Here is a 14,875-nt window from a genome sequence, read left to right on the forward strand (position 1 = left end):
GGTTGGTATCTGTGACCCTTACAGTTGCAAAGACTCTTCAAATCAAAACCAGCAGGTGACTAATGGGACAATATTTCAGGTTACTGATAGACTGCTAAAGAAAGGGACCCCTTCCCAGCAGTAAGTGTGAAGGTACTTTCAGACTTACTAAACGATAATTAAGAAAGAAGAGAGGCAACCGAAAAGATTCTCACCAGGCTTCACTGTTGCTGACTTACGGCCACGTTTAGCTGGGGATCTCTCTTCCTCAGAAGCAACAAGTTTCCTCTTGCCAGAAAGCACACCTGGTGGGGCACGCGGACTTTCCATCCCTTTACGAGTGGGAGTTGTACTACTGCTGGAGGTGCTGGGAGAGACAAGGTTACCGCGTCGCTTCCGCTTCCCCTCCACAAGATTATCTGTAATGTAACGTGAAAAATTAACCTGGTCACCTGCTGCCATCTAATTCCATGATCTTCACTCATCCAAAGATGTCTGAACTCTCACTCTCACAGTGCTGCTTCCCACCCTTTGCAGCCCAACCAACCCATGTGCAGTGCCTGTTCCTGCTCTGTTCAGCCCAAGGAAAGTGCAGTACTGATTCCCACCCTTTCTGGTCCATCTAATTGGAGCAACGTGCCACGTTTTGCTCATCACATCTCAACACTGCTTCTCACCCCTTTAAGTCCAACCCATCATAACATGTCACTGCTTCTCATCCTCTTCAGTCCAACCAGCACAGCACTGTTTCACTGCCTTTTTATTCCAGAGCACAGAGTTGCTTCCCACTCTATTCAGTCAATGAGAGCTCAGCACTGCTTCCCACTCTTTTCAGACAACCCAATCAGCACGTGCCACTGCTTCCTGTGCTTTATAGTCCAACTGTGCAGTGTTGCTTCCATCCTTTACAGTTCAGCCACTCAGAACACAGCACTGCTGCTCACTTCTCAGCCCCACCAATCAGAATACAGCACTATTGCCCACCCTTATCAGTCCAGGGTGGCACAGTGCTGCTCCCCATTCCTCTAATCCCAACCAATCAGGCAGCCTAAATCAGCAGACAGTGTCAAAGGCCTGGCTAAAGTCTAGGCAGACTACACTGACAGCTATTCACCTTTCCACTGAACAGATCACCCAGTCACAGAAGGTGCTGATGAGGTTGGTCAGGCAGTACCTGCCTTCCATGAAGCCACCCGTGCTTGTCAGGTCTGATCCCCTGGCTGCCCCATAACTGCCATGTGATCACACTCAAGATGATCTGTTCCATAACGTTCCCTGGCACCTAGGTCAAGCTGACAAGTTTGTAGTTCACAGAACCTAACAGCATCACCCCTTACCGAGACTGATGTCAGCTGCCTTAGTCAGGGGGGTGACGGGTTCGTAAGGACCCAGTCCAAACTGCTCTCGGAGCTTATTTCCTTGTTCCAGAGACAGGATAACAGCCATTCGCTTGTACCACTTCCTCTGACCTTCCTTTTCAATGCAGTAATACAGCTCTCCAGACTCCTTCCGGTGTCCCTTCACTACACCTGACAGGACAGCAAATGACACTGTTAATTCAAGACACTAAGGTAAAGGAGCACTCCTCACTGGATTAAACAACTTAAGATCTCAAGGAATGAGCTCAAGGACTAATCTTACCTGCACTGAAGTACTCATCCTCTGAGAGCGCAGTTACTTCAGTCTCCAGTGGGATAGGGTCACACAGTAAAATATCTTTTCCTAGTACATCACATTCATACCCATCATCAAAGAGAAGCTTGTACTTCCCTCCTCCAACATCTTGGGTAATCATCCCAGAATAGAAGTATCCATTTGAAGACCATTTTGCCACAACCCTGAGGCCCACAAAGCTGCTCCCAGCAGATGAGTCTGTACAGTCTGAAGGAACAGCCACCACTTGCAGTGGAATTTCTGGAGAGTCACTTCGACGTAAGGCACAGAAGCCAGATGCATCAGATTTTTCCCCTCCATCAGGTAGGCCAACTGTACGGACAAATGATTTCTCCTCAGGTGATCCTGTAGTTGAGAGGTCCTCCACAGCAGGAATTCCAGATGAATCTCTGTAGAAAACACAAAAACAATCCCCAGAGAGAACAAAAAAAGTTACAAAACAAAGAATATTCATGCTATATGCCTGCTGCTGTTACATACTATCTGCAAAAAATTACCTCCTGAAACACCTGACAATTCATTTTCCATCACATTATGACAGTAGCTCCCTGTTCACTTCCTCGTCAGTAAATCAAGATTACAACCTCCTTTTCCCACAGTACCTTGTCCCAGTTGTTCGGGAGGGTGGGCGGCCTCTTCTACCTCGCCCACGAGGTGTCACAGGTGCTTTGCCACCCTGGCGAGTCCCATGTATAGAGTCCTCCTCTTCCTCACACAGAAGTGTTGCTCCTGCCTGGCAAACTCTAAGAGGAGATACTGGTTGACCAACTCCTTTCCTAGGGCTAGAGAAATCATAAGTTCAGTTAACCGTTCCAAACAGAGATGCCACTTCACTATACTGTCCCATTTTCACCATTATCTGACAACTTGATCAGTATTTTGCCATATCCCTTCTAAACTCTTAAAGAGCTTAGGCATAGCAACACATCATGAGGTAGCAACCACTGCTTTTTCAGGAAAAAAGATGTGATGGAAAAATAAAGACTGTTTCATTGTTTCTGTTCATTAACACAAAAAACCCTGGTTTAGGGTCTACCCTGCTTCAAGTTCCACCCAAGACAGCTGTTCACTTCTGTAAAATACCTTATCTTCCATTCTCAAAGCTCTTCACATACCTTAGTTTTCCTACGACACCTCTGCCAATGGGCAAAGCAAACTCTCCACTTTCTGTACCACACACTTTCCCTTTGACCACTCCAGTTCCTCGTGCTGAACCACTGCTGCTGTGTGTGGCAGAGAGACCACTGCTTGCTCCGCTGGATGTGCGGTGGAGGCTTGAGGCCTTAGAAGAGAAGGAGCTGACATCACCAAGGTCCCCAGAGGTCAACGATGAGCCAACCGTAGTTCTAGAGGAGGATGTGTCAGTCTCACATTCCTGGCACTCCACTACAGGCTCCTCAGTTTCCTTATGAGAAAGAAGGAAAAAAAAAAAAAAAAAGTATTCACTTTGAAGGTGACAAACTTGCTAGACAGAAGCTCTGCAATCACCAGACAAGAGCACAGACAAGTTGAGAACACATTCGTGAAACTTAAGACAACCATGCAGATGGACTGATCTATGGCAGACAGCAGCTCTGACCATATTGCTGCTCCCATATGAAGACATCACATGCAAAAAATAAAAAGCCACCAAGACAGAGGTTGGATGACTACCAATTCAAAGCCATAGATTAGTCCAGATGTGAATAATTTCCACCCTTTTAGAGTGGGAGAGTGTAACAATTACTTAAGATACTAGCAGTCGCTGGTTACTAATAATCCAAGACCGATTTCCAGAGAGCTAGTCATTTGTAGCTATTCAAGTTATATGGATATATGTGTCAACAACATATTGATGTCAAATGTTGACAGACAAATTGAAAACACTTACACAGTTGCGTTCACATAGCCTATGCAAACACATTTAAGGAAATTTAATTCTGTATTTTAATATTACAATAAATAATTTCATGTGTAGTAACAAGTATGAAGGCATAACTAACTGAAATATTTTTTCCTCTTTATGCCATTACTCCCTGTAGCAACAAATCACAAGACAGTTATGCTATTAACCTGCATACCAGAATAGTAGTCAGAATAGTAGTAAAGTTTTATTGCAAGCAGGCCAACAAGATTACTACGTATATCAAATTAGCATCTGTTGACTATTCACTGAACTTCCCAACAAATCTTTTGACAAATGACCGGAATATACAGTAACACAAGCATACTACAAATTGGCTTTATTTTTTGTGTTTAAGATGCTTTTCAGAATCTGATCCACAGGACTCAAAAGTCCGTGGACCACAGGTGAGAAGTAACATACCGAGCAGCCTAAAATAGTTCCATTTTAAAGGCAGATGTCATTTTCGCTAACAGAGTTTCTGCTCATTCTGACAAAATGGAAAGAATTTTAAAATAGCTGGAAGCTCACAATAAAGTCTTTTGTTGTGTTCCTTGGAAACTTAAACAAAAGGTGTCATTAGAATACAGTAACAAAATGCACCAGCAACACAAAACCACACAGCTTTCCATGCACATAGAATGGTCTCTGTGAGCAAATGTGTAGACAAATTTCACATCACAGCACACTAGTTTGCTCACTAATGCTTTCTGCAGCCACGATGTTTTAAGTTTTGTTACTTCATTGTTCAGCCAACATATTATTTAATTTAACCCTGGAAACAGGGACTTACCTCAACTACCTTCCGTTCCACCTCTGCACCATTTACATAGTAAACATCCGTTATAACACGTGTAACCACAGTCCGTACCTCTCGAATAGTTCGCACATGGCGACGCTGAACCTGGCCTCTTGGAGGGTGAAGAAGGTTAAATTCATCCTCTCCCTGTAATAAAGAGGATAAATTAAAATCAAAACAATCACCAAAATCAGTTTCTGCATACAGCCATCTCTGCAGCAGAGTTTTTTCCCCGCACCATGCACAAACACTGTGGTAGGAAACCTTTCATCATCTTGTTGAAAATCAGATGCAATACATAAGACCTTGAACAAGGGAGAAGCAAACCTTTTTTTCATTCATCGAGGGCTAAGGGAAGGGAAATCCCAGCAGTCCAAAGAGGAAACAGCTTAGTATGGCTTCTGATGTTTATTCCATATACTCTCAGATAGATCCAAAATCAAAAGCACTATGCTGTGTATTTATGGCTGTCTAATCTCCTATTTCCAGAAGATTCACAATTCTTATTTCAAGTTTAGAAAAGATAATTGTTCTAGTCCTTATAGTCTCAAGAAAGATGCTAAGTATAACTTCAAAGCAGTGACTCTTCTTAAGTCAGCAAGAAACTTCCTCAAATACTAATTTCAAAATTATTAATCTCGATAAAATATTTAACTGGAAGAGCTCTTCCTTGACGTGCTTACCAGCTGTCACTGGATGGAGTGGCAGAATCAGCTGCCTGACGTTTACTAGCACAAACAGGAGGCATCAAAGCCTTCAAGATTTCATGCCATTTCCACCAACAAAAGACAACTTTAGATTATTTTTTAACATCATTATTGACATCTGGACACAAACATACAAAAAAATTACTTGGATATTCTCCTAGAAAATATTGAGACATTTACTTCCCAAACTTAACTGCTGAGTACTGCAACTTAACACTTATCTATTGCTGCTATTTAAAAAAATATATTTTTTTAATATATATATATATATATATAAAATATATAACCCAACATATAAAATAATATATATAATATATATTTTATATATATAAGTATATAAAATATATATACAGTATTAACACTTTAAATGGTCTTTTGGCTTTTTTCAGATGAGAAAACAAGTTAGTGACTTTACTGACCACAGAAATATTTCACTGTGTTAAGGTAGTAATATTTAACATAGGCAGCCTTCATCCCACCTGACTGTGCAGAGAGTCTGTGTCTTCTGCAGAGGTATTCACAAGCTTTTGTCTGCCCTCCTCAGTTTGGATGTTTACATCTTGTTGCCCAGGTCTTTGCCCACACATACTGGTTCCTACATCCACTCGCCTACAAGTTCCTTCTGCGGTTTGTGTTGCTGTTGTAGCCATTGTTAGAGTAAAAAGACAGTCTGCTGTAGTTTGAATCCCTTTATTATCGGTATCAGCCTGCTTCCCTTGGCTTTTATCAACCTTACTTGGTTTCTTCTGCATTCTTGCCCCTTCTTCCACCTGAGTGGTTACAATACCAGCCTCCCCCGACTCTTTCTGCTCTGTACAAGAAGGTTGTTGATGGCAGCCCTGCTGCAGTCTCTGAAGTATCAGGAGCTGTCCACCACTGTCATCTGCTCTGTGTTGCTGATCACTAGGATTTTCACATATTTCAGCATTCTTTCCTGCGCCAGGAAAGCTGAATAGATTCCCCCTGCAAACCAGTTATATGCAGATCAAAATTACTGATGAAAAAGAGGAAGCTCAATAGTGTCACTCAGGTGAAAGTACTACTGAAAAAAGAAAAACAAACAAACAAACAAACAAAACAAACACTGCAAACATTCATTTGCTTCTCAAGACTGCACAGAACTCACTGAGTTTCAGATTATAAAATAACCTCAGCATCTCTCAAGTGACCCACACGGTGGCTGGAAGAATGACTGACACTACAAAAGACTTTTTCTTTTCTACAAACAATAATAAAAGATACGCTTCACATAACGGGCACCATTTGTACAGAATGTTTCTGGAAGTCAAGCCATACTGACTTTGTTGCTACAGTTTGCTCTGGCACGCCATTCCTTTGAAACACGTAATCACACCCACCAAAAAGAGACAGGGGGCATCAACACAAACTCCAATAGTTCCCCTAGGAATTCCTCTGCCCTGTTAATAATGCTACTGAGCGTTACATCCAATTTACATACTGAGTCTTACTAGAAGCACACTCCTGGCCTCCCTAACAATCTTTGATGAGTGACTGTCTTACACTGTCTGTACAGTGTCCAGCACAGGAATCCCCTGGAATCATTGCAATATTTAGAATAATCATTCAATAACCTTGCAATATTGGTTACTCTTTCTCCATAGGTCAAAACCTCACTGCCTTCATCAGAAGGCAGAATGCAGAACAGGGAAGCAGCAGATTTCTATATTAGGTCATGCAGCCAGCACCCTTATCAGCAGTGCAGGAGTACAGGCCTTTTAAAAGGGATTGCAGACAACAAAAAAATATGGACTTAGAAAACAGACAGTAAAAAAGGGTATGGAAGCAGTACTGTCTCACCCCTCCTAAGCTCCAGAATTAACAAAGCTTATCAGCCAGCTGGAATCACATCACTACTCACTTTAAAAGTCTATGTCTGTATCTCACTTGATAATCAGAGTACTTATTATATTTGGCCCACCGTGCCCAACCTTTCAAATTCCCCAGACTTAAGACAATGACTTTGAGCACAATTTTGCTATTGCAGGAAGAAAAAGAAAAAAAAAAAAAAAAAAAACAAACAATTGCAGGTAAATCCAAATATGACTGGCAGGCAAAAAGCGTAAATAGTTACCTAAATGGAGAAGCTGAAAGGCTGTGATCTCTAGCCTCTTCCTCTCGCCGAACTTCACAGACACGACTAAACACAGAAGACTCTTTCTGGGAGCTAGCAATGCAGTTTTTAAAAAGTGTGAAAATACAGCAAAACTACAGCTCCTTAAGACAACAACTGAAACAACTGAATTTGTTGACTTATATAGCCACAGAACAAATGAGATGGTCAGACTCGAAGATCAAGAGACGTCTTGCATAAGCTTTTCTGTCATTTCCGCCAACAGAACAACCTCGCAGCCAAGAGCAATCTAGTGACTGCAGAAAATGGAGGATCAAAAACTGCAGCATTATCAGGAGTTTCACCAGCCACTACCTCCAGCAGCCATTGGTGGGGAAAACCATTAGATCATTTATGGCTTCACTTAGAATCTTCACAACACAGCAAAAATATGAGGAGTGAGAGTCATAACACAGACCCTGACAGTTCCATCCACACCTAGAAAAGCACCTTATCCTCAAGGAGAGTCTACTTCAAAGTTTTCTCACTACTTCAAACCATTACATCCACTCCAACAACTAGAGGCAGGGTTCTCCAACTCAGATTATTATTAGTACTTACAAAACATACAGCCCAAAAGTTACAATCAAGCAGCGCTAGGCACTGTGGAAATACAGTACACAGCAGCCAGCCTCTGAAAATGTATTTCTTACATAAGAGATAAAATAGATACATACAGAGGAAAAGATCAAGGGAGTAACTTACATTTTGGTCAACAAATTAAACTGTGAACTCAGTACATCAGACTTTGTTATGTTTCTTCTATCAGCCCCACACCTAAAAGAATTTTCTTTCAGAACTCCTCAGAGCTGAGATTCTTTGCAGAAAATTGACAGTAAGAAAAGAGGAAACCATGTGTTTAAATATAGGAGCTGGATAGTGCAGACTTGTATTCTGGACTGCACAAGACATCAATTTCTGTTCTGACTATAATCAAAATGAGGCAAAATGCTGACGCTATGAGGAAGAGCAAAGCCTGCAGTGAAACAGCAGGTGGGGCACCCACTCTGTGTCCATGCCTACATACTTGATTGGAGAACAAAAGAGTTAATGTTGTGGCTGCCTCTAAAAGAGATCCTGTGTCTCACTTTAATTTTTTTTAACCCCTGTCCCTGGTAATGAGTAGGAAAAGGATCTAACCAGATTTCTGAATTAACCCTGCACGGCAACAAGCCTGGTTACCTGGCAGCAGCAGGGGATCCAATTTTCTTGTCACTGGCTGTGGGCTCTGAAACAAGAGGGAAGGGAGAGACCATTTCAGTGTTAGTCTTCTCTGCCTTTCCAAGCACCCCATACTCAGCTGAAGGGTCACACAAGATCAGACAAAGCAACCCCAGACCTCCCCTCCCAACTCACCACCTCAGACTTGAGCTTGTGGGTGTATTTTGTATGAATGTATCAAGTTTTAGACTAACAGACTGAGTGTGTTGCTGTTCTGATTAAAATGCTGTCAAACTTGCTTATTCAAATTATGCTTCTAGTATCCTGTCTTTCCTTAAGTGTAGTCTATTTTCTGTCCAGAGACATTGCCACTATACATCACAATTTTCAGTCTGCTCTCTTTTCACTCCAACTTTGCTTAAAGTACTGTACAAACAGAAAAAAAATTTAAGTGACGCTGTCCCAAAAGAAAAACAAGATCACAGAAACTGTCTCAGGGAACACCACAGAGATGTTCTGAGTTAAAGCCAAGATCTAGTATAACTTGTGCATTATGATGCTTCAGGCTCTTACTTTCCAAGCTGAATGGTAGAGACTCATCGCTCCCATCATTCAAAGGGGTAACAAGGTTCATTCGTAGAGAGAGTTTTACATCAGCCTGAGGAACTGCACAAGAATCTCCTTTTTCACACACTTCAGACACATCTGCTGACACCACTGCACTTTCCACAGTGACACTGTTGGTCCCCATTGTGCCCTCTGCAGTAACATCACTAGTTGCTATAGTGCTGTCTGGACAACTATCATCCACTGAAAAGAGGAAAAAAAACAAAAAAGTACATATATGCAAGTAGCCACCATGGTTTCCACTGCCCAAATATCATCCTCAGCTTATGATGGAAATAATTTACTATTACCAAAGCAGCAAAATATATCGCCCTTTATTCAGCAACTACAGGCTATTGTTTCATGTAGCCTTGGCAGAGAAAGTCTTGCAAAAAAAAAAAAAAAAAAAAAATCTTATTGTCTAGCTTTTTTTTCCCCCTCTACTCAGAGGGGTCTTTTGTATTCTTTAATAGAGACATATACGTGAATGTAATGAATACAAGGAGGACATACTTCATACAACCCAATACTCATGCAGCACTAGAGGGATAAGCGTTCCTCATAGATTACGAATGTCTTTTTTTTGCTACAACACATTTGAGTTATCCTATCATTCTGTATCTAGAATCAAAAGCTTCTCAGCAGGCTTTCACTGAAGAACAGAACTATTCAGATCAAACTTACCAATTGGTGTGCTGTGTCTTCTTGGTCCCATTTTAAGTTGGCCAGTGAGAGGTGGTGTTATGCTGGTCAATGGTTGAATGGTATCACCCTCCTTTGGCAAAGTGAAATGAAATGGTGTTCCTAAAAAGACAGGAAGAGCCAGCATTAATAATTTCAGGAGGATATTCCAGTTCAAATACCAGAAGCATAGCTCACTACAGTGTGGAAATGAAGAAAAAGCTTAAATCTGGTGCTATACTGTACAAAATCACTGTCTTGGGACTGCTGCTCTAACATCCCTCTCCCCTGAGAATGAAAGAAAAAGAAATAAAGAAAAACTAAATGAACCAACTAAGGAAACCTAAAAGAGGGAGCGCAGACTACTCCGCACATTTCCTTTCAAGAACACTAGTCTTGTTTCTTCAAGAAAGAAAAAAAAGTTACAAAAATCCACCAGCATTGCCAAGGTCAGAATACTGCAAGTTCTCAACATTGCCGATAGCTTCCACCGTAAAGCAGTGAGTAGCTGTTAAGAACATTAATTACTTCATCACTCTTGCCTGCAGTAGTGCTGCAAAGGGGAAAAAAGTACAAGCATATTATGCATCTAAGAGTAATCTGCAGCGCTGCTCTGAAGGTTCACTGTTTAAAGTTAATTGAGGACCAGTGCTGAGGACTGTACATGTTGAGGTTATTCAAAGAGTACACCTGTGAATTACTAACCAAAATTCACTTACCATTGGAAGGACTGGGGGACTTAGCAGCTGTCTGCTCCTCCAGCTGCATCTGTTCTTCTTGCTCCGGATTCACTGCCGTAGCAGTAATCTCTGTATCCTTTTGCACCTGATTCTCCTGCTGTATGTCAGCTTCCCTCTCTTGCTGTGGTGGTTGAGACTCCATTATCTGATGCAATTTTGAACTTTCTGCATGGCTTTTGGCACACAGTTTCATCTCAGATGGAATGTCAATCTTTAATTTAGAAAACAATTTGTGCTGTTCCAATAACTCCCCTACAGAAGGCTTAGATAAAGCTTCATTCAGCTTCTGCATGCTTTCTCTAGCAGCTTTAAAGGACAGTTTATCCACATTCTTTGCTGCTCCACTGCCAAGAGCTCCACCTTTTGAAGTTTCTTTTTCCCAGCATTCTGGTCCAAACTTTCCTAATTCTTGGGTCTCAGACAGTTTTCTGCTATTTTTACAAGAACCACCAGCAACCTGTACTTCCAGCTCTTCATTGTGCTCTACCTTCCTTTCAAGAAAGAACCTCTGAGAAGCAGCCATGTTAACAAGAGACTCATCTTCATTCATTTCAATCTCTTCTATATGCATCTTCTCTTCCTGTTCTTCACACTGAGTCTCAGGAACTGCCTCGCGTTGAGAACTTGCTTTCAGTGAATAACCCTCTAATTGAGCTTCTCTTCCGTCAGCACAGCACAAAATCTCAGGGTGAGACTGATCCACAGCAGCCTGACTTCCAGAAATACACCCATGAGCCTGATGGGCTGTAGGGGCTGATGTCCCATCTCCTGCTTTGCCTGTACTACCTAACTGCATTACAGGCTTTCCTGCAGTATGTATGTCCTCCTTTTCTGCTTTTTCACAGTTCTCAGGAAGGGCTTGATGACCTGCATCCAGCCTTATTTTTCTGTCACCATTCTCCACAGAAGAGAGTCTCAAGTCTGAAATACTGCATTCAGTAATCATCTGGATCTGTGTAACTTCATTATTTTCATGGCTAGTTTTCAGAGACTCTGAACTGATTTCTGTGTTTGTGGGCTGGCTACATCCACTTGCAGAAAGCATCAGATTACAAGACTCAGAAGGCTGTGACACAGTGTCTTCCACAGGCATCTTTGACAAAGCATCTGTGGGTCCAGAAAGGTCTCCTGGTACACATGGATAAGTTGAAACAGCAGCTTTTTCTTCTCCCTCATTCTTCTCCGGGCTCTGAGTTGGAACGAAGATATCCTAAAATTAAATAAAATAATAAATTAAGAAGTGAGACACTGAACATGAGGGTATCCCAAATAGGACCAGTAATTATTTCTAGGTGACAAAGGATTATGAAACAGAGCAAGCTCAGAACAAAACAATGGACAAAAAAAGATTTTTAATTCATACATGTAAGTGCCAACTGCAACAGAAAAATTATAGCCCATTACTTTTCAGTACTTCTGTGGTAGTCACACAGGGTCTTTAGTTCACCTCTCTTATTACCAAACTACAAAGAGCAAGCAACTATGGTAAATCAGTAGCTGTTTTCAGTCAAACAACAAAGAGTTCCAAAAAGAATCTTTGTAATAGTCTGTCATATTAGTATGAAAGCCACTTTCAGCTAAGGAGAAACCCCCGCCTCAACTATTTAATTCTCAAGCACAACTTCTTTACTGCCTTAAATTGATGGAATTTGTTATAGTGAGCTACAAAGCCACCAACTGTCTGTTAAAGCCCTTTCAACCCTGAGAAAACAACAGATAGTAAAAACAGGCAACTCAAAATACATTTGCACTAAGTGAATTCTAGTATTCCGTAGTAGAATATTCATATTAGAATTCAAAGTCAAAACAGTTTCACCTTATCCATGACAAAGAACGATAAAAGTGGAAGTCTTGGTAAAAGTTTAACTTCCAACAAAGCATGAGAAGCAGAATGTCCAGCTTGGTATTAAAAATAGCAGCCTTTTAAAGAAAAAACACAGAAGCACAGGAGAAGTTTCTAACATAGACAGATAACTAATTCTATGTTCAGTAACTACGCCCTCTCAAGGTGTTACGGTTTTCTCTGCCAGCTAAACTACCACATGTAATTACACATACAGAAGAGCATCATCAGTGTATAAACGCGACTGCTGGGAAAAGGGAAGCTCATGAGAATCACCTCAGTAGGGAAGCACAATACAGAAACACAGAGGTTGACTCAAATTACATTTTTGCAACAACCAGAAATAACTATATCCAAAAAGATATTTACATGAACGCTCACATGAGAGAACACTGGTTGTGATGGTATAGGTAAAGACTCAGGAAAGAAGGCTGGGGCACTCTGAGACACCGGAGTTGAAGCCTGTGGCAGGACTGCAGGCCCTGGTGGGATAAGCACATCTCTCTTCTGCTCCTCCTGCATCAGTCTGTTTTCCTTCTGTCCCTTCTGCACCAGATCTCTTCCTTTGGCAACAGTAGAGATATCCACCTGTTCATCTGGTTTTAAAGAACAGAAAAATTACCAGCCCACGTTGTACCCAGCTTCCAACACTACTGTTAAAAGACTTATTTTGAGCAGCCTATGCAATATTCTCACACTTTAACGGGTGAACCTGCTATTTCTCAAAATAAATTATTTGCAAGGGTGGAGAAGTCAACAAAACTATCTGTAACGCTATAACATGATGGAAAGTACAGTGATAAAAGCAGGGTGGCAAAGTCTTTGGCTGCAGCAAATGAGGACAAGCCTGAATGCAGCAGCTATGGACACAGAAATGAAAGAAAGAAGCTATTTGCATTTGGAAGGCCTCAGATAGACAGGGATCTGCAGAGAGATACCCTCACCTCCACTGCCAACCCTTAAATGAGGGCTGGAAGGGCTGGATCCTTGTTCCAGGCCTTCCTGTCACTCAGGTTCATTGCATGCACCTGAGCTCCCTTGGGCTGGCCCTGCCTTCCAACAGATTCTCTGGCTTTGACTTAGCATTTCCGCTACACTATCCTTAAATGCAAGGGAGAGAAGGGAGTATAAAGTGTTTTATTACGAGTTCACCTAACTATCTTGCTACCTAAGGTCCAGAACTTCTACAATTTGAAACAAGTATCTTAAGCTTATATAAAGCATTTTTCTGATGACTTTTTCTTCTTTCGCTACTTCTATTAAAATGCAACCAAATTCAAACCCCACTACCTAAACATATATTATAGTTACTTCAGATTCTATGCAGCAAATGAGATGGAAATCTCACAGAAAGAAATAGGAATTTTCCATAAAACTGAAAGTCTGTGTGGATATGTTAACCCTGATAGCGAACAGGTGACATGTAAGGTATCACACAGAACAAGCTGTCTTGGCATAACCTTTCAGAATAGACATGTAACATACGAAAACTCTTAAGTGCTGTAAAAGTCATTTAAGGCAAGATGCCCTCTTCCAACTTTCTTACTGCTCTAACAGCATATATTTAATACTGACACCTATCTACTTATAGTAAAAGAAAGGAGGCCAATGGCAAGCAGCAATCTGTATTCCATATGAAGTATTACTCATCCTTCATAATGAAAAAGAACTAGCTAACAAAACCAATCTTATTATGACAGCTATGCAAGAAATGGACAGCTTATTAGGAGTCACAATTATAAGTATCCCCAGATCTAGCTCTTTAAGCACCCTCAATCCTGCTTTATACTTTAAGAGCAATCTGAACAAGTCCTGAAAAGGCTGCATGCCCAAACTAAAAGATACACAACAGCATGTGAGTATAGAGGAAAAAAATTACCTTTTGTTTGGTCCTGTTCAGTAGGACTGCTAGGGATGAGAGCATTGGATGCTAGGCCAACAGGAGAAGGAACAACTACACCTGGAGAGCCACTGCAGACCAAGAAAAAGTAACGTGGACAAGAAAATATATCACTAGAAAATGCATCAACTTCTACCCAAATACATCTCTAGTTTGCCACACAGTAGGAGCCTCCTTCACAGGAAAGTACCAGGAGTACAGCAATTAGACAGATCAACACAATGGGAAAGGCGTTACAACAAAGGTGTGATGAGGGAAGGACTGGCATAATAGAGAGGTGCTATAAAGTCAGGTTGCACCCCTTCCTGTCCCACAGCTGAGCTGCCTTCACCTGTGCACAATTATTTCATTTTACTGGAAAATAAAACTATGCTCCTCCTTTGCAGAAGAAATTTTACATTTGAACTGCATTTGGTTTGAACTTTGGCCAAGAAAAAATATGACTAGAAAGTCACCTGACAGTGCATACTTAATGGGAAATAATGGAGACCACAGTCTCCTCCTCACTGCCTGCAACAGCACTGGTTAACAAATAGGCCATAACCTGGTCATCTAACCCATTTGTTTTGAGAGCATGTCTTCGCTCTTCACATTGCACAATACAAGAGACATCTACAGATAATTGCTACAGTGTATACAGTCCACTTAGAAATAAATAGCGTAGGAGCTGAGAAAGCAGAAGCGTCAAGGGCATGGTTTTAAGATATGAGAGACAAAAGCATACAGTGATAATAATGTGGTTGACAGGGAAACTGTAAAATGAGGATCCCAA

The 14,875-nt window shown here is 41.3% G+C and overlaps 1 protein-coding gene across 31 annotated transcripts in view; it reads right to left on the bottom strand.

The window, feature by feature from the left end:
* TP53BP1 (tumor protein p53 binding protein 1) overlaps positions 1 to 14,875 on the bottom strand; it is a 29,572-nt gene that overhangs the window by 4,590 nt on the left and 10,107 nt on the right. For 4 of the 31 annotated variants that reach the window (XR_014934213.1, XM_085515075.1, XM_085515081.1 and 1 more), the window contains exons 8-22: positions 14,083 to 14,174; positions 12,573 to 12,799; positions 10,340 to 11,570; positions 9,624 to 9,743; positions 8,907 to 9,143; positions 8,355 to 8,400; positions 7,878 to 7,949; positions 7,134 to 7,226; positions 5,521 to 6,004; positions 4,329 to 4,481; positions 2,769 to 3,058; positions 2,256 to 2,435; positions 1,621 to 2,042; positions 1,317 to 1,508; positions 195 to 398 (exon numbers count right to left, since the gene is read on the bottom strand). Coding sequence is in view for 27 of the 31 variants with exons in the window: in XM_085515075.1 (XP_085371201.1) it covers positions 195 to 398; positions 1,317 to 1,508; positions 1,621 to 2,042; positions 2,256 to 2,435; positions 2,769 to 3,058; positions 4,329 to 4,481; positions 5,521 to 6,004; positions 7,134 to 7,226; positions 7,878 to 7,949; positions 8,355 to 8,400; positions 8,907 to 9,143; positions 9,624 to 9,743; positions 10,340 to 11,570; positions 12,573 to 12,799; positions 14,083 to 14,174 (4,043 nt within the window). In the remaining 4 variants the exon portion in view is untranslated. The remainder of the gene's footprint in view (positions 1 to 194; positions 399 to 1,316; positions 1,509 to 1,620; positions 2,043 to 2,255; positions 2,436 to 2,768; positions 3,059 to 4,328; positions 4,482 to 5,520; positions 6,005 to 7,133; positions 7,227 to 7,877; positions 7,950 to 8,354; positions 8,401 to 8,906; positions 9,144 to 9,623; positions 9,744 to 10,339; positions 11,571 to 12,572; positions 12,800 to 14,082; positions 14,175 to 14,875) is intronic. The other 27 variants (XM_085515076.1, XM_085515062.1, XM_085515086.1 and 24 more) reach the window with 19 other exon arrangements.

The sequence above is a fragment of the Coturnix japonica genome, chromosome 14 (assembly GCF_054131305.1).
Source record: "Coturnix japonica strain WE chromosome 14, WE-NBRP24, whole genome shotgun sequence".
NCBI classification, from domain to species: domain Eukaryota; kingdom Metazoa; phylum Chordata; class Aves; order Galliformes; family Phasianidae; genus Coturnix; species Coturnix japonica.